At 48.7% G+C, this 24,881-nt stretch overlaps 1 protein-coding gene across 1 annotated transcript in view; it reads right to left on the reverse strand.

Annotated features, from left to right (window-relative positions):
• PDSS2 (decaprenyl diphosphate synthase subunit 2) overlaps positions 1–24,881 on the reverse strand; it is a 93,134-nt gene that overhangs the window by 41,575 nt on the left and 26,678 nt on the right. Inside the window, exon 4 of the mRNA XM_038760897.1 lies at positions 6,288–6,422. Coding sequence (XP_038616825.1) covers positions 6,288–6,422 — 135 coding nt within the window. The remainder of the gene's footprint in view (positions 1–6,287; positions 6,423–24,881) is intronic.

Below are 24,881 nucleotides of genomic sequence, written 5' to 3' on the forward strand. Positions count from 1 at the left end.
ACTTGGGCAAATGACAGGATGGGATTGTCTGCATTTTCTTACTTAAAATGAGGGCCCCATTTGGGACAGGAACTGTACCCGACCTGGTAAACCTGTATCCACCCCAGTGCTTAGAATTGTGCTTGGCACATAGTAAGCACCTAACAAATACCACCATTGTTGTTATTATTTCCCACCCATTGACTTTGACCCAGCACTTCCAAAAGCTAACAGCACATGTACTTGGCAACTGGCAATTGACCATCTCTCCTCATTTGCCGTTGCCATTTTTTTTTTTTTTTAATAGTCACCCTTACCCTTTTTCTGCTACACAGTAACCAGACCAGAGAGAATGGGAGCTGGAAGCTGGAAACAATAAGGCAGCTGATCCAGGATTCTGGGCTGGACAAAACTGATTCCCATCACCTGCCAGGCACTAGTTCAAGAGGACCTCGCTAGATCACTTGGTGATGGAGCAGGGAAGGGGATGCTGGGCCCTGGAAAGCTGAGGGAGGGTCAAGTGAGCCCAGTCAGGTCACCTAACAGTCTCCCTGAAGTAGCCAGACGCTCCGTGCAGCCACACCTCTCCACCCCAGCTCTGCCCTCGGGGTTCTGTAGGACAGGGCATGGATTCGCTTGGTGGCTGATGCTTTGGAAAAAAAGCCCCTCCAGCCCTTGCTTTTATTCACCCTTCCACACAGCAGGCCCCAAGATCCTGGCTAAATGGACTCAAATCTCTCTCTCTTTTTTTTCCCCACTGGTGACCAGTCTGACCTGCCCTCCCTGGTGGCCCTCTGGCCCTCCCAGCCACCTGCCCAGGTCTGGACTGAGACAGGATGCAAGGCTAATGTTTAAGACAATGTGGCATCAACTCGGCTCGATCCTCTCCTGTGACACTTTCACACCGAGCACTGGCTATGTCGAGCTCGGGGCAAGCCACTGGCTTGTGTGGACCCTGGCCCCATTTGGCAGGTCCTCACTGGGCTGGAAACAGGAGGGCTGGTGCAGGCCGGGCATCTCTTCTCTCTCCCTGTTATTTATGTGCCCTGAGTCCCAGGGCTGGCCGGGGAGACTGGCCAATATGCCTACCTGCTTTGTGCAGTTGATAATTACTCTTGTTCTGAAGGGACTGATCTTAGAGAGTTTTTCCAACATCTTTTACTACAAGTTGCTGGGAAAACAACACTGACTTCAGATGTGCTCAATCCATCAATTATACTTATTGAGTGCTTACTGTGGATGTGGGTTCTAATCCTGGCTCTGCCACTTGCCTGCTGTGTGACCTAGGGCAAGTCACCTAACTTCTCTGTGTCTCAGTTACCTCACCTGTAAAATGGGGATTAAGACTGTGAGCCCCACGTGGGATAACCTGATTACCCTGTATCTACCCCAGTGCTTAAAACAGTGCTTGGCACATAGTAAGTGCTTAACACCATAATTGGTATTATTATTATTACTCTGTGTAGAGCACTGCACTAAATGCTTAGGAGAGTACAGTATAAAGAGTCAGTAGGCATATATCCTGCTCACAATGAGCTTATAGACTAGAGGAATATAATGTGTTATATAATGTCTACACCGCCATGGGCCATCCCCTTCCCCTCTCTTGGAATTGCTGCATCTGTGCATTCTGACTGTGTTGGCAATCACAGGCAAAAAGCTCATAAGTACTACTTGGTCATGGATTACTAGTATTATTGGATTTGAATCAGAAGTCCACTGTATTGTGGTGGGTAGAACTCAATCAGTAGGTCTGTACCCTCAGACTGGACGGACGTTCCCAGTCAGGGACCCACTCCAAAAGACGGGGCTTCCCAAGGACAGCACAAATCCCCTCGAATATTTTCACATGGGCCCCAAGAGACCCAGTCAGCAAGCTAACCTCACGGAAGTGGCAGTGGGAATTGACCCCGGAAGGCGCTCCTGAGAGGCTCCACAGCTTTTCAGGTATAAAACATCTTGATGACATCCTTTCCTTCAATGATCTAGACTGCAAGCACATTACGGGCAGGGAACAGGTATACCAACTCTGTTGTATTGGACTCTCCCTAGCACTTAATAAAGTGCTCTGCACACACTAAGTGCTCAAAAGATACCATTGATTGATTAGCAATCCCCAAAGCATGAAAGCTGGATGTTCAGTCTGGAATCCTTGCTCCAAGGCCGACTATTTTAACATTACCTAGTTTCTATCAATCAACAGCTGAGCCCCAAAACACAACCCCTTCTAGCTTTAAAAATATGCGGCTTACACCTGGTAGGGGGGAAAAGACTTCTTGGTGAACAACAAAATCCTAATGTGTACGGTTGAGGGAAATGATTGTTGGAGGCTGTTGTTGCTAGAATCAGAAATGACCAGACACCAATTAGCACCCCATTAAGAGGATAAATTACTGCAATATCTGCAGCTGAGACCCAATCTTACTTATGGCCAGCCTCCTTTACTGTTAAAAGTTTAAGGAAGACACACCCTGCCATTCAGAGTCGATTCTATAGCACTCATCCAGAGTTTAGTTAGGGCTGGTTTCCTGCCAGACTAGACAAATTCCTGCCACTTTCCATGAGGGAGGGAAGTCAGGGAGAGAGGGAAGGAGAAAAGAAAGGAAGGGGTGGGGGAGGGAAGGGAGGGATGGAGGGAAAGAGAGAGATAAGAAAGAAGGATGGGAGGAAGAGGCTCAAATGACAAGTTGACAAGTAGGAGATGAAGCCCTTAAGCTTGGACACGGGAAGGGAGATGGGTTTCAAACTTCCTCACTCCTCTCCACCACTCCAACAACCACAGAACAAAACAGTTTCTTCAGGTCTGCCCTCTTCAGCAGGGAAATGCAGTCCCTTAGTCTCTTACCATCTCAAGGGCAGAAAGGACAAACATTGATGGACATGCCTGTCTGGGCAAAATGTGGATTCTCTATACACACACGCACGCATGCCTAAACACTAGCAGAGAAAGGTTGCAGCACCACAACTTGGGCCACCCTGGGAGAGCTGAACAAAGAAGCTATAAACGGTAATGCCATCATTCCTCACACTTCATTCACATTCTGAGAGTGACGGAGTAGAGATATGCATTCACTGGGGACTCATGGACAAAATTATTACACTTAAAATGGAGTGGCGATTCACTGGTCTCTACCAAACTCTTACCCCGGGGCAGTCCCACAGAACTAAGTACCAACACCAGGCCAACATCTGGGAGACTCAGGATCAGAGTAAGTAAAAGCTTGGTACACAAATACAGGAACCCTAACTCTGTATCGGCTTCCCCGGCTCCAGAAGCCAGCCGGGCAGGTCTCATCTCAGTTCTAGGCTCACTCCCTGGGGCCAGTGGCTTTGAACAAGATCGATTTGCCACGTTGCCGACATTCCCCGATTCTCATTCCACCTCTGCTGTGTTCCTACCCTTGGGTCCCGCAGCCACCTGTTGGGGACTGGAGCCAGGAGCTGAGAGAGTGGGGCTGTGGGTCTCCTGTGACCTGGGATCTTTGGGGCACAGAAAATGCCAATGTGAGGGCCCAAAAGAAGAGCTGAGACAAGCGAGCGCACATCCCCGGTCACTGCAGATCTCAACCAAGTCCAGCTGCTACAGCCTGGCCAGCCCGCCCTGCTGCTCCTCGCTGCCAACCGGGCTATGCCGCAGACCACGAGAGTGGCCAGCAGGGCGCTTTTTCCACTGGCCCCTGCCCGCACTGCACCTTGGCAAGCCCAATCCAAGAAATCTGAAAATAATCGAACTGCCAGGTAAAAAGAGACGAAAGGCAGGCAAGATGGGGAACACGGTGAGAAAATAGGTTAAGAACAGCAGCAGCAGCAAAAGTCAATTTTCCATTTTTTAAATCCAGCTGCTAATTCCCCCCAGAAAAGTCTATTTCTTGGCTGTGTTTGGGCACGTCCATTCCATCTCATCATCTAAAGTTCACAGAACACAAAAGCTTCACTAGGAGAGGCAGGAGGAGATTTGCAAATCAATAAAGATAATGGGGGAGGGGGGAGGAGAGAAGAGTGTTTCTGTCTCTCCCTGTACAGCGCAGATGAGAGTGGGGCAGAAGGAAGAAAGAGAGGGGCTGTCACCAGGCTTTTTGCCCATGGGCACAGCCACAGCTGCTGCTTCCATATGACTCTATTCAAAAACCCCAGGGATGCACTGGGTTCAAGAGGGCTGGGGGAAAAACTGGCCATTGCCCTCTGGCCACGTACCTTTCCTGTACTCTGAATATCCTGGCGGAAGCCCGGGAAAATGAGCCCCAGGTAGACCCCTACCCCATAGGGTCCCTCTAGCTAGTACCGAAAACGGAAATCAGACCTCGGGGAAGAGTCCAAGGCTGGCGGCGAGGGAAGGGGATCGGCTCGGGGTAACCGCTGACTCGCACTGGAACGGTTTAGTCAGTCCTTCCTGAAACTGCAGGCAGGCAATTAATCACTGAGCACTCGACGAGCCAGGAGAGCTGCCTCTGCAGGCTACGTGGGCAACATGAGCCGGGGCACATATCATCTGGCCACAGGACCACAACACGTCCCCCAGTCTGCATGGGGTTTCCACCTTGTTCTCCAGCTGCAGAAAATGGAAGCGTTCAGGACACGGCCTCGCAAACATCACCCAGACCCTCCCTGTTCCGGTGCCCCCCACCCCCGCCCCCTCTGCCCACAGCCTAGAAGGTGATGTGGTCCTGGCCCAGACCCAACAGGAAGGGGAGCTTGAGCCTGGCTCCTGTGATTCACTTCCTATGATCCTTAAGTGCCTCCCAGCCTGCTCCCTCTTCCCCGTCTTCCCGCCGCCAATCCTCCCACCCATCCAAAGCAGGGGCAGGCTGACTGACTTAAGAAGGGGCCTGAAGTCCATAAGAGGTAAGGCCAGGGGGGATGTGGGAGGCCAAGAAGTCCACAGGGGGCCAGAGATCCCACTCCTTCTCCCCTCCAGGAAGTGAACACCTCCCACACCTGTGTCTGGGTGTGTGTGCACACCCACACATGCCTGTGTGTGCCCCCTCCAGCTGAGAACAGGGTCATGCTTGTTTAGACCAATGATGTTTTAGGGAGAGTCGCTGCTCAAGTCTCACAAAGGAGCCATCCACACCAGCCGACCTGGGAGAGCCTCTGGGGTCTCCCTGAAAAGCCCCTCTGGGACCCCTTTATCTCTGCAGCCTGACTCAGGCTGGAGAAGCAGTAGCGCTCGGGGGCTCACTCCACAGCTCTGGAGTGGGCTCCCAGTGCCATCCATAAACCCCGCTGTCAGCAACTCTTTGGAGCAGCCTGCACGTCCGGATCATGCCACCCGCTGGCCATGGGGCTTGCCAGACTTCCCCCAAGGGGTCTAGGGAGGATGAGCACTTTACCATGCGTTTCACATCAGGCAAAGTGACAGACAATCCTTCCAGGGGCTGACACTGCCTAACCCTTCTCTGGGCCCGCTCTGAAGACAAAATCCAGGCTGCTTGGAACTACGCGCTCACACCACAGGACTGACATGGAACAGAGGATTGGCCACACAAGACTGGATTGGGCTTTATTCAATCATATTTACTGAGCGCTTACTGTGTGCAGGGCACTGTACTAAGCGCTTGGGTTTCTGCTTCCTTCCCCTAGCGCCACAGAGCCAGGCCCCATCTGCAATCTAGTACCAGCCAAGCTGGCCAACTGGGCCTCCCGCTTCAAGCTCCATTTCTGCTGCCTTCTCACAGCTGGCCCCATCCCTATCTGGCGGAGTCTCGAGATGGGCATTCTCCTGAATATCTTCAGAGGAGCCGGGGCCCTCACACAGCACCCCCTTTGGCTTTCATGAGGGGGCAGGAGAAGTGTGGGGTGGGCAGTTGGAGCAACTGCTCTGCAGGCCCAAGTCTCATAAGGCCCACGACTGGAGGAGCATTAGCCAGTGGGAAATGTGAAAGAGGATATTCAATCTTTTCCACTTCCACGAGGATTCTCTTTTTTTTTCCAATATTGCTATTAGCACAAACCAAAGGATATTGTTGGTTTGCTAATTCCCCACCAAACTAGTAGAGAGAATAGAAGATGACAAAACCTTATTTCCATAACACTGGCTTTTTAGAAAATGATGGGTCATGAATGGTTTTAAAAAAATACCTATGTCTATTCAGAATTTGGAGTAAGGGAAGCCAAACTATAAACCACAGCTACTTGAGAAATGTTCTTTCTAGTTCACACTTGAGTCAGCAGAACTGCAAGCCACCCAGATTTTTCAGCTCAAAATCTAGATGCTTGGATGCAGATGTGAAAATGAAATAGGCCAACCCCAGCCTCCCAACTACCGAGAAGGAAAACATAGGCGTTTCCCAGAGCGAGGGGCTTCCTACCTGGGATAGATCCCACTGACCATTCCATGATCAAGGGCCAGGGTCGCGGGGCCACCGGGTCCGGCCGCCTTGGAAACCAGGAGCACCACCAGGCCGCGCATCTGCAGATTGTGCTGGCTGTCTTGCACCAAACCTCTGCAGACACAAGCACAGGGAGAAGACTCAGGGTGGGAATGGAGATTTCGCCATGGTCCAATTTCAGGGAGGTGTATGGGGCCCACAATGATTCCACCGACACCACGCAAAGCCTCTAGTTCTCATTTCGATGAAGAAAACCATTGATGTCCCCAACAAAAACTGGGCCCTTTCCAACCATCTGCCGAAGCACAGCTGGAGCACAGCGCAGAGTAGGGAGTGAAGAAAGAAGATCCAGTCATCGGCCAAGTGTTGACCTTACGTTGGCTGAATGGTCTCTTGTTAATGATTCTGAGGGCTAGACACCATCGAACTGAGTCACTATACATTCCATGGCACAGCGCGGGGTGACGAGGTGGAATTTACCAGCTTTTGACCTAGAGCAGTGTTATGCTGGGTCTGCACTTCCCGTTGTTGACCCCAGAACTTGCCCACCAAAAAACCCACAGTAACAAGATCCGGCTCTGCCTACTCTCAGCAACTCACACACATTCTATTTCATATACCTGCATGCCATCCATACTGCCCTGACATTAAATCACCCAAGCCCACATTATACCAACTTTCTTAATCAAAAGACTTACATGACCTCCCTCTAGACTGTAAGCTCGCTGTTGGAAGGGAACGTATCTACCTACTCTGTTGTATTGTACTCTCCCAAGCGCTTAGGACAGTGCTCTGCACACAGATAGCGCTCAATAAATACCACAGATTAACTGATGACCTTTTCCCTGTAGCTCTGTGGCCTCACCAGCCGCTCCGTTTCATGGCCAATCCAACACTAGAAGTTCGAAAACTTCCTGGGGCCAAAGTCAGGAGAGTCAACCAAGTGAAGCTTCACCTGAAAAAATTTATCTTTCAGCACCCTAGCTGGGCCAGTTCTTGTCTCAGTCAACAGCACTCCTGGGGCACCTGATCCCTACAAACATTTGCCACCCAGCCTGATACCTGTCATTCAAACTCGGACTTGCAGGTTCACTTCCGATATCCTGGTCTTCCCTTTCCATCTCCTTTTCTCAATCTTTCCCAAACTGGTACTTTTAGGATCCAAGCCCCTTGTGGGCAGGGAATTTGTGTCTTCCTTCTGCTGAACTGCTCTGCACTCAGAAGGTGCTCAGTGAATACCACTGATTGACTGACTCCATTGTTTCTTTAACAGTGGTATTTATTGAGTGTCTACTATGTGCAGAGCACTGCACTAAGCTCTTGAGAGAGCACAATGCAACAGAGTTGGCAGTGATGGTACCTGCCCACAATGAGATAACAGTCTAGAGGTGGGGGGTCACATAAATCTTTTGGAGTCTGACATGGTATTATGGGAGGTAAGAAGACGTGGGTAATGTCTGTCACCAAACATGCACTGATAATTTTCTTCTAACAAATCACTAAATGTTAGGGAAGCTTACCAGTAGTTCTAGCCTAAACTAATAGAGCCAAAAAGGCATGCAAATATTACTCCAGAAATAACAGAAACTTACCTTTTAGGAATAATAAAATAGGGAGAGGAATGTTTACAAAGAAACTTACCTAAACCCAACAGACAGAACTGAACAGATTCAGTGCTGCTGCAAAGTTTTAGTTTCCCTTTCTATAAGGACTGAGCCAAAGACTTCGATGCAATTAGAAAACCTGGGGCAGGAAAGCTTCAGTTTTAGGCATACTTTTTATTTTTCAGAGGCCTGAGCCTGGCACATGCATGCGCCCCAGGGTGGGGACTGGTTGCCTCACCCTCTCAATTTTGCTGCCATGGTGCTGGTTGATGTCTTCGTGCTGCCAGAGAAACATCGGGACAGACTGAAACAGGATCCGAGGACACTAACAGTTGTCAAATGTAAACAGCCATTTAAATCTTACAGGAGCAATGCTAGAATTTAATTAGCAGCAGGAGTAATAGTATTTATTAAGTGCTCACTGCACACCAAGCATTGTACTAAGTGCTGGGAAAGAGCATGCAGGTGGGAATTAGACATAGATCTTACCCCTCAAGAGGCTCCAGAAGCAGCTCAAAAAGCAGCACTGCTTAGTGGACAAAGCATGGGCCTGGGAATTGGAAGAATCTGGGTTCTAATTCCCACTCTGGCACTTGTCCACTGAGTGACCTTGGGCAAGTCACTTAGCTTCACGGTACCTCCATTACCTCATCTGTAAAATGTGAATTAAGACCTTAAGCCCCATGTGTAACAGGGCCTATGTCCAACCTGGTTAGCTTGAAACTACACCAGGGCTTAGTACAGTGCCTGGCACAAAGTAAGCACTTTACAAATAGCATAAAAAAAAGGCTCTCAATCTATGAATATAGGTTGGGGAGAGGACTGGAGACAGATCCCATCAGGAGCAATGAAACAATAAAATAGCACATGAAATGGGGAGAAATACACAATACACAGAATCAAGAGTTAGTCGGGAGCCATGGCTGGAGAAGCAGAATTTCAGGGTCATTTGCCATGAAATTTCACCTGAAATTAACATATTTGTAATCTTATTTAAAGAGTCTTGTTTGTGCTGTGTACTGAGATCAGAACACCGCTCCTCACCCTAACTTGGACCAAATTCCAGTACTGGGTGGTGGGGCTCAGGCAGGGAACCAACCAGGAGTCGGGTGGCAGGGCTCAGGCGGAAAACCAACCCAGAGCCGAGTGGCTGGGCTCAGGTGGGAAACCAGAATGAAGTGGGTCACCAGGTGCAAGTGGCCATCGGGCAGCTGGGCTCAGGGAGGATGGCCAACCTGAGCACAAGCTACACAAAAGCCTCCCAGAAGGTGCAATTAACATGGCCCCCAGAAAGGTGCTGTTGGAAAAGGAAAAGAAAAAATTGGAAAGTTGTAGGGATAAAAAAACAAGAACAACAAAAAAACCAGGCTGAGAAGTTTTTCCAGCTCCGGCCCTGCCCTCCCTTGGGAGCAGTAGGCAGGGGTCTGTGGGGAGCCGCAAGGGAGGAGGGGACAGTGTCTCATGACACTGTCAGCACGAGACCAATCTGACCATCTCGGAATAACCAACGGGTTCCAGGAACAGATGGATGGACTGGAGACCAAAGGTCCCTGCTAAGCCATGGGAGAAGCAGTGTAGCTAGTGGAAAGAGCATGGGCCTGCGAATCAGGGAACCTGGGTTTTAATCTTGGCTCCACTATTTGTCTGCTGGGTGACCCTGGGCAAGTCACTTAACTTCTCTGTGCCACAGTTAACTCATCTGTAAAACAGAGATTAAGACTGTGAGTCCCATGTGGGACATCAATTGTGTCCAAATTGATTGTCTTGTATCTACCTCAGGACTTAGTATAGTGCCTGACGCATAGTAAGCAATTAAATACCATTTTTAAAAAAGCCACAATTTTGCAGCTCATAAAGATACAGGACTTCTCCCATAGGGATGGCCTTCAGCTAGGATTCATATTACCACTATAAATCCCTCCTGCAATGCAAGATTTACATATCATGAGCACAGACCTCTTTGTTCCCATTTAATAAAAAAGAAATCAATTTAATTCTAAAGTCCCAGGGTAGAAGACTCCAGTTCGGAAATGTGGGCATCGTTCTGCTGCCCAGACAAGAGAGACTCACACCACCCACTCAAGCAGTGACGCAGGCGTGCTATAATAGCTAATGTGCTGTCAGCGACACCACCCCCTACCACACACACACACACACGTAACCTTAGCCCCACTGGCTCCGTCTGCTGCAGAGAAGAAATCAAGCAGACATGAATGAGTTTTCCCCTAATGTTCTGTGTAGTTTTCAGCCAGCAGTCCCAGTTTCAATGGATTCTGCACCTAAAATATGGGAGAGCTACTTGCGATTCAGATTTCTCTTAATCATTTTCTCGGCTACTCACAGGCTTGTTTTTAACCAACAAAACCATGATATGGCCCGGGATGAATATTTAGCACCTGGGGCACCAGTACAGCTGGCACTCAATCAGTACCATTGATGGATTGATTAATTGCTGCTTGCTAACGAGGGCTGGTAAATTGCACAGAATGTGGAATGGCTGCATGAGAGGTGGTGTGAAGCAAAAAGAAGGTAGGGCACCACAGCAAAAAATACAATCACCTTTTGTCCTGCCCAGCAGGTCATTACGGACCAGGACTGGGAAAACAATGCCACAGCTGCTAGGAACTGAAAGCAGGATGGAAAGAGGCACAAAATTCTAAGGGTAGAGCCACCCATCAATACTACTTCTGGCTATTGTAGTAGTGGGGACGGTATTTATTGAGCACCCTCTGGGTGCGATGCACTATATTAGGATCCTGGGAAAGTTCATTGGCAGCGTGAGATGTGTTCCCTGGCACCAGGAGCTACCAATCTAGCAGGAGAGAGTCAGGCATAAAATTATTTACAAATGGACTAATCAGAATAAAGTGAATGGACAACAAAACACATATATACAAGTCTCTGCTTCCTATGCCTCCTTTTCAGTATCCCTCCCTGGAAGAATCCAACTCCCTGTGGTCCTGGCAGCTGCTGGGAGCATGCTCAGTAGTCAAATGCATTTTAGTCCCAAGGCAGCTGGACCGGGACCCCCGAGTCTCCTGTCCCTCATTGGCTGGGCCCACACACCCTGCTGCCTCCAACCACCCACAGTTTCCAGGATCTGGAGGGACAACTGGGTGGCAAGACATCAGTGAAGGGGGAGCTTCTGGTCACCAGCTCCCATCCCATGCACTCCAATGTGCTGACCTTGTCTACGCCTCTTGACGAGAAGCAGTGTGGCTCAGTGGAAAGAGCACAGGCTTTGGAGTCAGTGGTCATGGGTTCGAATCCCGGCTCTGCCACTTGTCAGCTCTGTGACTTTGGGCAAGTCACTTCACTTCTCTGTGCCTCAGTTCCCTCATCTGTAAAATGAGGATTAAGACTGTAAGCCCCCTGTGGGACAACCTGATCACCTTGTAACTTCCCCAGCGCTTAGAAGAGTGCTTTGCACATAGTAAGCGCTTAATAAATGCCATTTTAAAAAAAGTTAAACAGTGGGCACTTAAAGAGAATTTTAAATGGCTCTTCTGTTCTTTTATGGACATCAAAGGAATGAACAGTGTCTTTCTACTAAAAGATTTAGGGGCTGGGAATGGTCACGTTCTCAGGGTGCAGATTTTGCGACCTCAAATGAATTTATTCAATGGATGATACCCACAGGGGCTGTGCCTGTTGATAAACTGGGCTGGTTCTACTTTTCCTGAGACCACCGATAGCCTGAGGTGCAGGTCTCCTTAAGGTCTTACTGGGAAGGGTGTGGGAGCCAGGCAGGTGACAGTAGCAGCTTGAGCAATTCTGAAATCAATTTGGAAAGGAAGCCTGGCTTTGCTATGTAGCAAGTGACAGGCTGGTTGCCACACAGGGCCTTTCTGGCCCCTGAGGAGGTTTCTGTCTCTCAGGCAAAGCTGGGAACTGGAATAAGAGATGCAAAGGAAGCTCTGTTGTGTTGTACTCTTTCAAGCGCTTAGAATGGTTCTCTGCACAGAGTAAGTGCTCAATAAATACCACTGATTGATTGATTGATGGGCTCCTCTAAGCCACCCGGACCACCCTCCCGCCTCCTGAATCACGTGGAGAAGTGAGGTGCTTGGAAAGGCAGAGCTGGAGAAAGAGTGGATAAAGTGCTGCTAGGACTGGCAGGAGACCCTATTCCTTGAAAAGCCAGACAGCCCATGAGAACAATGAGAGGACATCATGCAAGACACCACTGTTACTAAAGGGGGCCTCTGTTGAAGGTGGAGTAAATGTGTTTGAGGTCTGCGGAGAGGCGGGTAGTAGGGTTGGAGGAGTGAAAAGGGAGAGTGCTGAAAGATGTAAATTAATATTTAGTTAGGACCAGAGACAACTGAAGTTCCCTCTGCCATCCAACTGATATGGAGGTGTCAATGGGAGTGAAAAAAAGAGTAAAACTGCACTGCGTCCTCAGCCCCACACCTCAAGCAGAGTCAAAGGGCAGTGGCAAGACTATAAAACACTATGAGAAGCAGCATGGCCTAGTGGGTAGAGCATGGGCCTTGGAGTCAGAAAGACCTGGGTTCTAATTCCAGCTCTGCCACTTGTCTGTTGTATTACCTTGGACTTCACTTCTCTGTGCTTCAGTTACCCCATCTGTAAAATGAGGATTGAGACTGTGAGCCCCATTTAGGACAGGGACTGTGTCAAACTGATAAGCTTTTATCTGCCCCAGCAGTTAGTTCAGTGCCTGGCATGTCATAAGTGCTTAACAAAACAAAAAAACCTTTCGCTTCAAGAGCAGCATCCCACAAAAAAACCCATAAATTCAATCTGTCACCAAAACCTGCCGGTCTCACCTTCACAACATCACCAAGTCCATCTTCCATTTCCATTTAGTAGTTTTCCTCACTACTGATCATAACTCAATCCAAGTAAGTTTGAAGATACTTAGAATCAGTCATATTTACTGAGCAATTACTGTGTGCAGGGCACTGTACTAAGTGCTTGGGAAATGATAAGGATTTTTTTTTCCTCACTCAAATCACAGCAGGGTGATCAACTCCCCTGCCCACCTACAGTAGGCTCACAGGTGGGAAGGACAGGGGGAGGAAGTGAGGAAAATGGATCCTATGTGTGTGGCTCAGTGACAAGAGCACGGGCTTTGGAGTCAGAGGTCATGGATTCGAATACCCTCTCTGCCACATGTCTGCTGTGTGACCTTGGGCAAGTCACTTAAATTCTCAGAGCCTCAGTTCCCCTATCTGTAAAACGGGGATGAAGACTGTGAGCCCCACGTGGGACACTTTGATCACCTTGTATCCCCCCCACAGTGCTATGCACATAGTAAGCGCTTAACAAATACCATCAACATCATCATGTGACAAGTAGAGGCACTCAGGCTACAATCAATCAATCATATTTATTGAGCTCTTACTGTGTGCAGAGCACTGTACTAAGCGCTTGGGAAGTACAAGTTGGCAACATATAGAGACAGTCCCTACCCAACAGTGGGCTACAAGCCAGCATAGCAGTGGCCCCAGGAGAGACTGCATTTTTACAGTCTTGTCTGCTCTTTTCTGTACTCCCAGTGGAGGTGAGAACCCCAGGAAAACCCAATAAAAGGAAGAGCCGCAGCAGGGGCCAGTTGGAGGGGTGGTTAGGGAAAGAGTCTAATGGGTGGCAACTGCAAGAGCCTCTAGGAAGGGCTGCAGGAATGACAAGTAGGAACGGCTTCCCAAAGGTAACGGATTCAGAGACTCTGGCCACCCGGGCCACTTGGACAGCATCTCCGGGGTGATAGAAGCTTGCGCTGGGTGGAGGACCCGAGTTCAGGACGGCCACATTCTGATGGCAAAACCCGGACTAGCCCCTACAACCTTCAAGTACATCGGGGAAGCAGCGTGGCTCAGTGGAATGAGCACGGGCTTGGGTGTCTGAGATCATGGGTTCAAATCCCGGCTCCACTGCTTGTCAGCTGTGTGACTTTGGGCAGGTCACAACTTCTCTGTGCCTCAGTTACCTCATCTGTAAAATGGGGATTAAGATTGTGAACCCCACGTGGGACAACCTCATCAGCTTGTATCCTCCCCAGCACTTAGAACAGTGCTTTGCACATAGTAAGCACTTAACAAATGCCATCATTATTTATTATTATTATTTATCGGATGTGGCGGGCGACGCCATTATAACCTGACCTCCCCGGTGAATTTCACTGTCTTCGAGTATGAAGGACAACTCAGACTACCAGCTGATCTTAGGTGGTTTGCTAACGATGCTGACTTCTCCATTCTCCAGCCCTTTGGGAGGCGGGTAGAAACTTAAAGGGACCCAAAGCTTCGATCCAAGACGGCAACTGAGAAGCGCAGCAACAGCTTTGGTCTTGCCTTCACAGGCAACTCCCAGCTGCCAAAGCAGGGAGCATGTTTACTCGAGTGTACCGAGACCACTGGCTGGGGGCTCCGGGCCTGCCGCCGGCCGCCCCACAGCACCTTCATTTGCTCCCCAGCAGCTCATCACCTCGGTTGCTGGGCCAAACCACAGGCCTACCGCAGGGTTGCTCGTCGGAAGAATAAACGGGAGGGGGGAACAGGATGTCTTTGTGATGACTGGAGCCAACCTGGCATTAGCAGCCAAAACACACATACGCAGACACACACAAAGTCAGGGATGGCTAAAATCAACTTCTGGAGCTCAGTGCATTACTGCACCCTAACAAGACCTGAATCCCATATAATTTTTTTCCTCCCCCTCAAATGCCCTCAAATATCTGTAGCTTCCACACATGCGCTTGGAAAGCAGCGTGGCTCAGTGGAAAGAGCACGGGCTTTGGAGTCAGTGGTCATGGGTTCAAATCCCGGCTCTGCCACTTGTCAGCTGTGTGACTTTGGGCAAGTCATTTAACTTCTCTGTGCCTCAGTTACCTCATCTGTAAAGTGAGGATAGACTATGAGCCCCCCGTGGGACAATCTGATCACCTTGCAACCTCCCCAGCGCTTAGAACAGTGCTTTGCACACATAGTAAGTGCTTAATAAAATGCCATAAAAAAACCCCAAAACACAAGCATAAACCAGGGTCTCCACCCTCAAGGGCAGGGGAATCCGGGTAGGATAGAGAAATCTGGCTGGTAATTGCCAGAGTAATAACAATAATAATAATGACGATGATGATGTTATTTGTTAAGTGCTTACTATGTGTCAAGCACTGTTCTGAGCACTGGGGTAGATGCAAGATGATCAGGTTAGACACAGTCCATGTTCCACAAGGGGCTCACAGTCTTTACAGATGAGGGAACTGAGGCACAGTGAAGTGACTTGTCCTAGGTCACACAGCAAACAGGTGGCAGAGTAAGGAAAGACAGAAGGAGATCAACTGAATGAATCAAAGCCTAGAGAGGTGGACTACATCAATCGGCCCACACCTATCTACTGAGTAACGGTGGGTGCTGGGAAGGCCTGACCTGGGAATCAATCAGGGAAGGCCTCCAGAAGGAGGTGGAAATTGGGAAGTGCTGTGTTCTTGAACTTTCTCCTTGCTCAATCTAAAGCCAGTCTTTCTTCTACCAATTGTCAATCAAAGGGTTAATACAGAAAAAACTGTCTTTTCCACAGAGATTGAGTAGTGAAATTCCAACTCCTTCACCCCGCCCCGCCCCCGTTCCAATTAGCAGTTTCCCTTTCTCCCGGGCCCATACAGATCCGGCCCGGTGCTTCCCCTGGTGTCCCACTAACAAACTGAGTTTTGTGTAAAGCAACAGACCTTTGTTAATGAGGTATACCATCCAAGCCACCTCTAGCACCCTGCCCCTGCCGAAATCTCCTAAAAGCCAGACCAGTCTATCAGAGACAATCTGCACAGCCTAATTTCTAAGACCCTGAAACTAAATTTCTGCAGAGAAAATACCGAATGCTTTCTTACAGACAAGGGACCGGGAAAATGACTGGAAAATTTTTAAAGTATTTTCTATTCTTTTCCTTGGGGAGCAAAAAAAAACTCAAGATTTTTTAAAGGTTGGAGAATTTCAGCAAACACTCGTGGTTTTGGAACTGTTAGTTTCCACGGTAACCAGCCTGGACTTCTTTATATAGCATTATAAGCAGATGGTAAAGAGTGGTCATGTTTGTTTCTTTGCCAGCATATCAATACAACTGCTGCACTACTGTACCTAATATGTTTGAGTTATTTAATAAATTGTGTGTGCTAGCAACAAGATTTACTAATACCTCCAGACAAACAGAATTAAGCAGTATCTTCTTTTTTCTTTTTTTTTTTTCCAGAAATGCCAGAGGAACAGTAAAGTCAGTGTACTCCTTGGAGTCAGCCGCCATCCTTGGCAGGGCTTTGGACAAATGTTTTCTCAGCACTTGCCACGCAGGGCACAGAACCGCAAAGACGAATCCAGTGAGGCGCGGAATCGGGAATGAAAAGGGGCCTAAGATGCGACCGGGTCTGCCCTCAGATAACTGCTGCGGAGGCTGGACTCGGCGCCAATACCCCAAAGCCGGACTGAGACGCAGACGGAGGGCAGCTGCTCCCGTTCCCAGGAATGCGACAGTTCCCCCTCATATGGAAGAGTGAGGTGCACAGGCCTGGGGCTTGTTTTCTTCCTCACACGTGCACGCAAAAACACAGCCGGGCTCGGGGCTCTCATAGGTGTACCCAGTTAGTGTTAACGGTGGGCCTGGGAAGAACAGGCCTGGCTGCTTTGGAGAAACTGGAACAAATGGGAAGAAACCCGTGAGATCCATGTGGCCCAGAATCCAGGTTGCTCCACTCCTAGATGTGCCGGCCCCCCGGGGCAACCCGGCCTTTGCAGAACCAACCTCTGTGGGTGGCACAGGGACCAACAGTGCCTCCGGGTATACAACACCTCCACACCACTCAATGACCCCTGCTTTGCAGGGCACTTTGGATGCGTGATTTTGACTCTCTCTGCCCATCGGGGAAGGCCAATGCTTTTAAACTGACTCCCAGGGGATGCTGAAACCAAACGGCTGGTCCAGAGATTCTCAGCTTCCTTCTCCCAGAATTCCCACGAAGGAGCCAAGTAGCTTTATGAGATCTTTACCTCCCCTGGTTGGCAAAGCTGGGGTAGCTATGGTCTTTAGAACCACAACTGATGGTGGAGAAGACATGCCATCCTCCCCTCAGGTTTGGCTCTACCCCTAACCTACCTCTCTGACAGCAGGCTGCTTCTCCTACTCCTTGTCCTCTCCTCTGCTTCCCTAGACACTGGCTTAGGAAAAGTACATCGGGCGTGTCCCTGGGCAGGAAGTGGGATGGGAAGGGAAGGGCCAGGTGGCAGGGAAACAGGAAGCAGTAAGGCTTGGGAGGAAGTACAGCTATGCGGGTATTTCACAGATCAACAGCTAGCAGTTAAAGAGTTACCAATTTCTGTAACCAGGATGAATTTAATATGGCTCCTAGGTAACTGGGAAGCATTTTTTCCAATCCTCAGTTCACAGCAGGGGAAATTGAAGGGCAAATCAATCAGCTGTTGTACTGTACTTGTTGTACTGTAATAATAATAATATTAATAATGGTATTTGTTAAGCACTTACTATGTGCAAAGCACTGTTCTAAGCGCCGGGGAGATACAAGGTGACCAGGTTGTCCCACGGGGGGCTCACAGTTTTAATCCCCATTTGACAGATGAGGTAACTGAGGCACAGAGAAGTTAAGTGACTTGCCCAAAGTCACACAGCTGACAGTTGGCGGAGCTGGGATTTGAACTGATGACCTCTGACTCCAAAGCCCAAGCTCGTTCCACAGAGCCACGCTGCTTCTCTAAGCGCTTAGTACAGTGCTCCACACACAGTAAGCACTCAATGAATACCATTGATGGACTGCTTTCCTTTGAGTTTCTTCTGAATGAAACAAAAAAGAGGTAAAAATAGGATTGGTTCCGTGCCCAATATAGCAAAGAAAACTGAGGAGACCAGAAGCCCTTCCAGAATGGCTGGTGCAGCCAGTATCATGGGCTATCGAGTCCCTGGGGATCATCACGCTGAATCCCGGGGAAGAAATATCCTCCTCTGGCCTTGGGGTTCACAATTTCCTTGCTTTTTTCATTTCTCCAGGCAACTATGCTTTTCACAAGAAACCTTCCCCAGGTTCTTATACGTTGGCAGCTATTACATCATCCCGGTTCCACAGCAAATCCTCACTGGGTGGTCTGACTGAGGGCTGGTATTCTTGGACGTTTTATGCAAAAACCCAAACCCAGGGCAAGCATCACCCTAATGCTCCTTGGAAGACGCAACCCATTAAGGATAGTGAGCGAGTCTGGTGGCACCCAGGGGATGGCAAGAAGCAAGAGGAAAGGACACTCCTAATGGCATTTCCGCACGCACCCAGGAACCGAAGAGGTGGGCGAGGGTGGAGGACCTGCAGGAACTCTCGCATATCCCTGCCCATCACATGGGGCTTCATGTCCTGGGATCCATTCACAGACCATTTGCTCCCATGAGCTAAAAGTGGCCAAATTCATTTATTCATTACCAGCTGACTGATTAAAATCAGCCAATCTTACTTGCTGACTTTCTGATTATTTTCTATGTGCAGAGTACAGTTCTACATGCTCAGAAGAGTTCAACAGAGTTAGTAGATAAGATCCCTGTTCTCCAGGAGTGTGAAATCTAGAAGAGGGGAGAGACAGGGAACTACAAGTCAGTTAGAGGGAGTAGGAGGAAGAAGGAAAAGGGGACATGTAAATAAGTTAGCATTTCAGAAATAGGATATGAAAAGACACAAGCATAAGATGGATATGAGTACTCAAGTGGCCCCAGAAGTGGTAATTTGGGGGATATACAGACTGGGAAGATGAGAAATCAGTCCAGGATGGCCTCCTGGAGATGTGATTTCATACTGTGAAATATTTAAATGAATTTAAAGGTACAGGCAATTTAAAATCCCAGAGTTCAGCATGTGAACACATTGTTTGAGATACCAGTTGAAGTACATGGGTGTTTCTGCCTTTAGAGGATCAGGCAAGGAGGGTAAAAGTGTGGGGAAGCCAACCTCACTGGAGAACCAAAGCTTAGGAGGGTAGAGCAGGAAATGACCCCAGGGCAGAGGGGCTAACTGGATGGGTCCTGTTCTGGCACCTCCTAATAATGACCAACCAGAACCTTCAATGTCTGCCCACAACGTAACAGTATTTGTTTTAATGGAAAAGTTTGTTGTAGAGGAGAACTGTGCAGCCAAATAAATGCAACTCCTTGAGCCCCACACGACCAGAAAAGCAGCTCCAGAACTTAGAATATGGCTGAGTTTCTGTCTTGGGAGACTCCCCCTGACCCTGGCCCAAGGTGTGAAGAATGAGAACTTCTTCCTAACACCCCAGCGGCCTGAACTAACAATCACTCATCCTATCCCGACTGGATTACTGTATCAGCTGCCTTTCTGATCTCCCAACCTCCTGTCTCTCCCCACTTCAGTCTACACTTCACTCTGCTGCCCAGATTATCTTTCTACAGAAAGGCTCTGGACATGTCACTTCCCTCCTCAAAAATCTCCAGTGGTTGCCTATCAACCTCTGTATCAAGGAAAAACTCCTCACTATTGGCTTCAAAGCTCTCCATCACCTTGCTCCCCTCCTACCTCACCTCTCTTCGCTCCTTCTACTAACATTCTCACTGTGCCTTGTTCTCGCCTGTCCCGCTGTCGACCCCTGGCCCATGTCCTACCTCTGACCTGGAATGCCCTCCCTCCTCACTTCCGCCAAACCAGCACACTTCTCCCCTTCAAAGCCCTACAGAAAGCTCACCTCCTCCAGGAGGCCTTCTCAAACTGAGCCCCCCCTTTTCCTCTGCTCCTCCTCCCCTCCTCATCAGCTCGACTTCTTCCCTCTGCTCTACCCCCATCCCCACCCCACAGCACTTGTGTATTTATGTACATATTTATTACTCTATTTATTTTATTAATGATGTATATATAGCTATAATTCTATTTATTTATATAGATGCTATTGATGCCTGTTTGCTTGTTTTGTTGTTTGTCTCCCCCCTTCCAGACTGTGAGCCCATTTCTGGGTAGGGATTGTCTCTGTTGCTGAATTGTACTTTCCAAGCGCTTAGTACAGTGCTCTGCACACAGTGCTCAATAAATACCATTGATTGGAGGAAATGCTGGAGGCAGAAGAGGAAGAGATAGTAGAGAAGCTGCAGACCCAAACTAGAACATATAGAGACACTGGTGAGGGGACCCCGGCACAGAGGAGCTGGGAAACTTGACTGTAATCCGATTTGGCATTTCCTCTGGGGTTGGTGTGCAGCAGTCTCCTGGACTCCCTGCCCCCAGAAACTCAGCCCACACCCTGGAAGTTTGAGCCCATGCATGGGGCAAACAGTCTCACTCTTGAGACTGAACAGCATTTCCACTATTTGCCTTAGGAATGAAATTTCAAATTCTGAAATAGAGATCAATCTAGTTCCAGACAGAAGAAAAACCATTATGGTTTTTGGGTTTGATGGTGTGATAATGCCAAAATGTGCAAAGATTTGATACTATCATTTACATAAATTAAAAGCTTCATAATTTATGATAAACAGCCAAAACTGTATTATCTAGTGAGCTTTCACTGCAAACAAATTAGATATTTTAGGAGCACGCCACCCCAAAACGCACAGGGAACATTCTCATTTGATGTGAATACACACAGATATTAAACTCACTACTGCTACAGTCACATTAATTTCATGTTCCTTAAAATAGACCCACATCAAAATAAAGACAACATGGCATATACATATGCTGGGAAACACTAATTTTGACAAAAGTGACATCGGCTACATGTATTTCAAGCCGATATTGTGACCACCTCCCTCCTGCTACTGAGCTCTCTGAATGCTGGCTCTCTGGGACCCAGTTCACAGCTCCTTTAGGAGTCAGTGAAATCCGAGGGCACCTCAGCCTCCTCGCCCCAGTGAGCCAGCACTGCCTCTCGCCAGCATCACAAGCCACAGAGTTTGCAGGCAGAGCTAACCACCCCAGACTAGACAGCACGAACAGACGACACCAATATAGACCGTGGCCTGAAGACTCTCTGAACCATGGTGGAGGGAAGATCTGAATTCAACCCCCAGAGGGAAGTTCTGTGGCAAGAAGGAGGGACCCACCTTCTTTTTTGGGCGTGGTATAGAGTGGAGACTATGGCATAGACACCAGTTAGCCTGAGTGGATGGTGGCAGGCAGAACCTCTGTGCATTGGGAGTCTGTGCTTCTGGTCCCCCTGGCCCCAGGTAGATGACATCAGCAAGGTCCTTTTGGAGATGGCTCTGCGACCTTTCCCATTTCCCGGCCCATTCTCCCCAAATGGGTGCTACCCTGGTGAGGAGGGCAAGGCAGGGTGCCTTGGAGAGGACCCTCAAGGACAAGAAGAGTACGAGCTTCCAGTACCACCCCAGAAGTGGCTAACAATCAGGCGATACCTGGACCAATCTGAGGGGACACACAAGTTGTTGCTGAATTGTACTTTCCAAGTGCTTAATACAGTGCTCTGCACACAGTAAGCACTCAATAAACATGACAACGAATGAATGACTGAATGAATGAGTAGGCTTCTGGAAAACAATGCTCCGTCTGTGCCGGTTCAAGGGAATTCTCACTAAGCCCTACTCTCCTGAATTGAAATGCAATGTATTAATCTCAAATTCCCTTATCAATATGTGGCAACAAATGAGATACTATTAGAACTGATAAGGAACCCATGGATCCTGGGGAAAAAAGAAAAAAAACACCTTGCCATTAGGCTACCCCAGGGCAACAATGGCAGAGACTCATACTGGGTCTGTAAAAGGCAACTGTGTTCTTCCAAATTAATTTCTCAGTGGAAATGACTATTTTGTTACAACACCATTCAGGGCAAAGCTGGTGCTCGGCAGCTAACGAGCATTCCCGGAGGGTCTGCTGAGGAGATTCCACAAACTGGTGAAAGGCACCCAGTGTCTATCCTAGATGGGAGTTGAGGCAATGCTGCAAGTACCCCCAGGCATCTGTCAATCACCTGTTTTTCTGGGCCAATCGAGAGCACCAGAAAGCTGGTCCATCGTCCAATCTAACCCAATCTAGTGGCTCCAAGCCCACTGGGTACAACTGGGTCACAAGTCAGTATGTGTTGGATCAGCTCAGAAACCAGGCTGGGATACTCACATTATTAAACAGCATTCAGGTTCTGTCTGCTTCATTTGTTCAAGGGTCTTTTTTGGGGGTGGGGTAGGAGGGGAGTGTTAATTTCTCTCCTGTTTGCTGTGCTCTTTAACTCTGGGGCTAGAATTCAAACCCTGCCAAGCCACTAGAGCTATGTGTGATTTCACGTGCAAAATGGGAAGGGGAAGCTCCTCTTCCTCACAAAGCTGTAAGCAGAAATACTGAAAATAGTTCAAAGTGCAGGTTTCAGCTATAGACAACCATAAAAAGTCAAAATTCAATAACATTTTCTAGGTGCCCGAGTGGGGCTCTCTAACCCCCAGACCTGTTAACAGCTCTCCGTAGGACCTGTTTATGAAAGAGGAGAGAGTTGTAGGGAGGGCGGGGAAGCTGATATACGAAATTCTGAGATATTTGGGAGGGAGTGGGAAAGGTCTTTCGGGTAGAAGTAAATAATCTACTGTGAGCAGAAAGGCCAGGGTGGGGCGGGAGATTATTTTCAGGGTAAAAGAAACAGATAGTGACCCCCCAAAAAGGAGAGAATATAGGGATAACCTAATCATCTTCCAAAATGGGCAAGGCCCAATTACAAAGGAGCCAAAAGGGATTGCCTTCGGACAATGGAGAGCAGTAATCAGGAGGAGGCAGAGTGGTGAGGAGAGACCTCCCCCTCCTCATTCATTCATTCATTCGATCGTATTATTGAGCGCTTACTGTGTGCAGAGCACCGTACTAAGCGCTTGGGAAGTACAAGTCGGCAACATATGGAGACGGTCCCTACCCAACAACGGGCTCAGTGTCTAGAAGAGGGAGACAGACCACAAAACAAACCAAGTAGACGGATGTCAAAACCGTCAGAATAAATAGAATCATACCTAGATGCACATCATTAATAAAATAAATATAGTAAATATGTCCTCCAGCCCCCTCTCCTGACTGTCAGATAAGGAGGTGCTCCAGCACAGAGGTTATATCAGTTAAACTGATGGTGACCTTTCAGAAGGACTGTGCAGAATTAACCCAGAGGTGGGCGGGAACGTATGGTCATACCCACCCTCGAGACATGTGACCCTCACCCAGGATCCTCACCCTGGGCTTCAAGGCTGTCCATCACCTCGTCCCCTCCTACCTCACCTCCCTTCTCTCCTTCTACAGCCCACCCTGCACCCTCCGCTCCTCTGCTGCTAATCTCCTCACCGTACCTCGTTCTCGCTTGTCCCGCAATCGAACCCCGGCCCACGTCATCCCCTGGGCCTGGAACGCCCTCCCTCTGCCCATCCGCCAAGCTAGCTCTCTTCCTCTCTTCAAGGCCCTACTGAGAGCTCACCTCCTCCAGGAGGCCTTCCCAGACTGAGCCCCTTCCTTCCTCTCCCTCTCATCCCCCTCTCCATCCCCCCCATCTTACCTCCTTCCCTTCCCCACAGCACCTGTATTTATGTATATATGTTTGTACATATTTATTACTCTATTTATTTTACTTGTACATATCTATTCTATTTATTTTATTTTGTTAGTATGTTTTGGTTTTGTTCTCTGTCTCCCCCTTTTTAGACTGTGAGCCCACTGTTGGGTAGGGACTGTCTCTATATGTTGCCTACTTGTACTTCCCAAGCGCTTAGTACAGTGCTCTGCACACAGTAAGCGCTCAATAAATACGATTGATTGATTGATCCCCCTCGAATATGCAGAAAGACCCTAGACCACCTAAGAGATGACATTAGAGACCTGCGGGAGGGCAGGGGTGCCAGGGTGGGACAACCACGTACACCTGCATTGCTTCCAACCTCCAGGTGTACTGGTTCAATGTCTGAATAACTATGCTGGGGATGGGGATGTGGCTCTTGTGGATCTCTTGCAATTAACCAGTATTTGGCAACAGAGGGCACTTCTTTTCAAACACACCCGATTTGGAGAATACCATGCAAACAAAGGTTTGCCCCAGACGCCCAGAGCATGAGCCGCTGCAATACAAGCTGCCTGGACCTTAAGGTCATTTCAACCCCCATGGAGGACTCTGCGCCCAAGGGCAGTTGCAAAATGACAGGGTCCCAACAGGGAACAGGATGCAGTTTTAAAATGTGGAATTAAGTGTGACATCCAAGCAGGGGTGGGGGGGAGGGAGGGGGGTATGATTTCCGAGGGAAGGAAGCACGTATTAACAGTAATGAAATTTCCATTTGTGTGCCTCTGGTTACCACACAGGGGACAGGTATGAACTTTATGCTTTCCCTGTTCTGCACATGTCCACCCAGAGCCTTCAGGCCCTGATGATCCAGAACAATGTTTATTTTTCAGCACTTGTTAAGCGCTTATTTGTCGGGCACTGTCCTAAGCGCTGGGGTAGATACAAGATAATCAGATAGATACAGTTCCCAGCCCACATGGGACTCAAATTCCAATGATGCACTTTCTGCAACCAGAAAGAAGCACAGCAGAGGTGGTTTGATTCCAAAATGAGCTGATCCTTGAGCCGACTGATCGTGCCTCAGAGTCAGGCGGGAACACCATGCTTCCACACCGGCAATGAGAGCCACATTCCCACCCCAAGCAACAAGACCTAATAGACAGGACCAGGCCTGGGTGTCAGGCCTGGGTGTCAGACCTGGGTTCTAATCCCCTTCTCAATCACTTGCCTGCTGTGTGACCTTGGGACAGTCACTTAACTTCTCTGTGCCTCCATTTCCTCATCTGTAAAAGGAGGATTCAATACCCATTCTCCCTTTTAGTTAGACAGTGAGCCCCATGTGGAACGGAGACTGTCTGACCTGATCTTACATCTACCCCAGCACTTAGTACAATACTTGGCAGAGAGTAAGTGCTTAATACCACAGTTATTACTATCATTATACAATAATAATACTCTTCACCCTGGATTTAGACAATGTGAAA

The sequence above is a fragment of the Tachyglossus aculeatus genome, chromosome 19, assembly GCF_015852505.1.
Source record: "Tachyglossus aculeatus isolate mTacAcu1 chromosome 19, mTacAcu1.pri, whole genome shotgun sequence".
Lineage (NCBI taxonomy): Eukaryota > Metazoa > Chordata > Mammalia > Monotremata > Tachyglossidae > Tachyglossus > Tachyglossus aculeatus.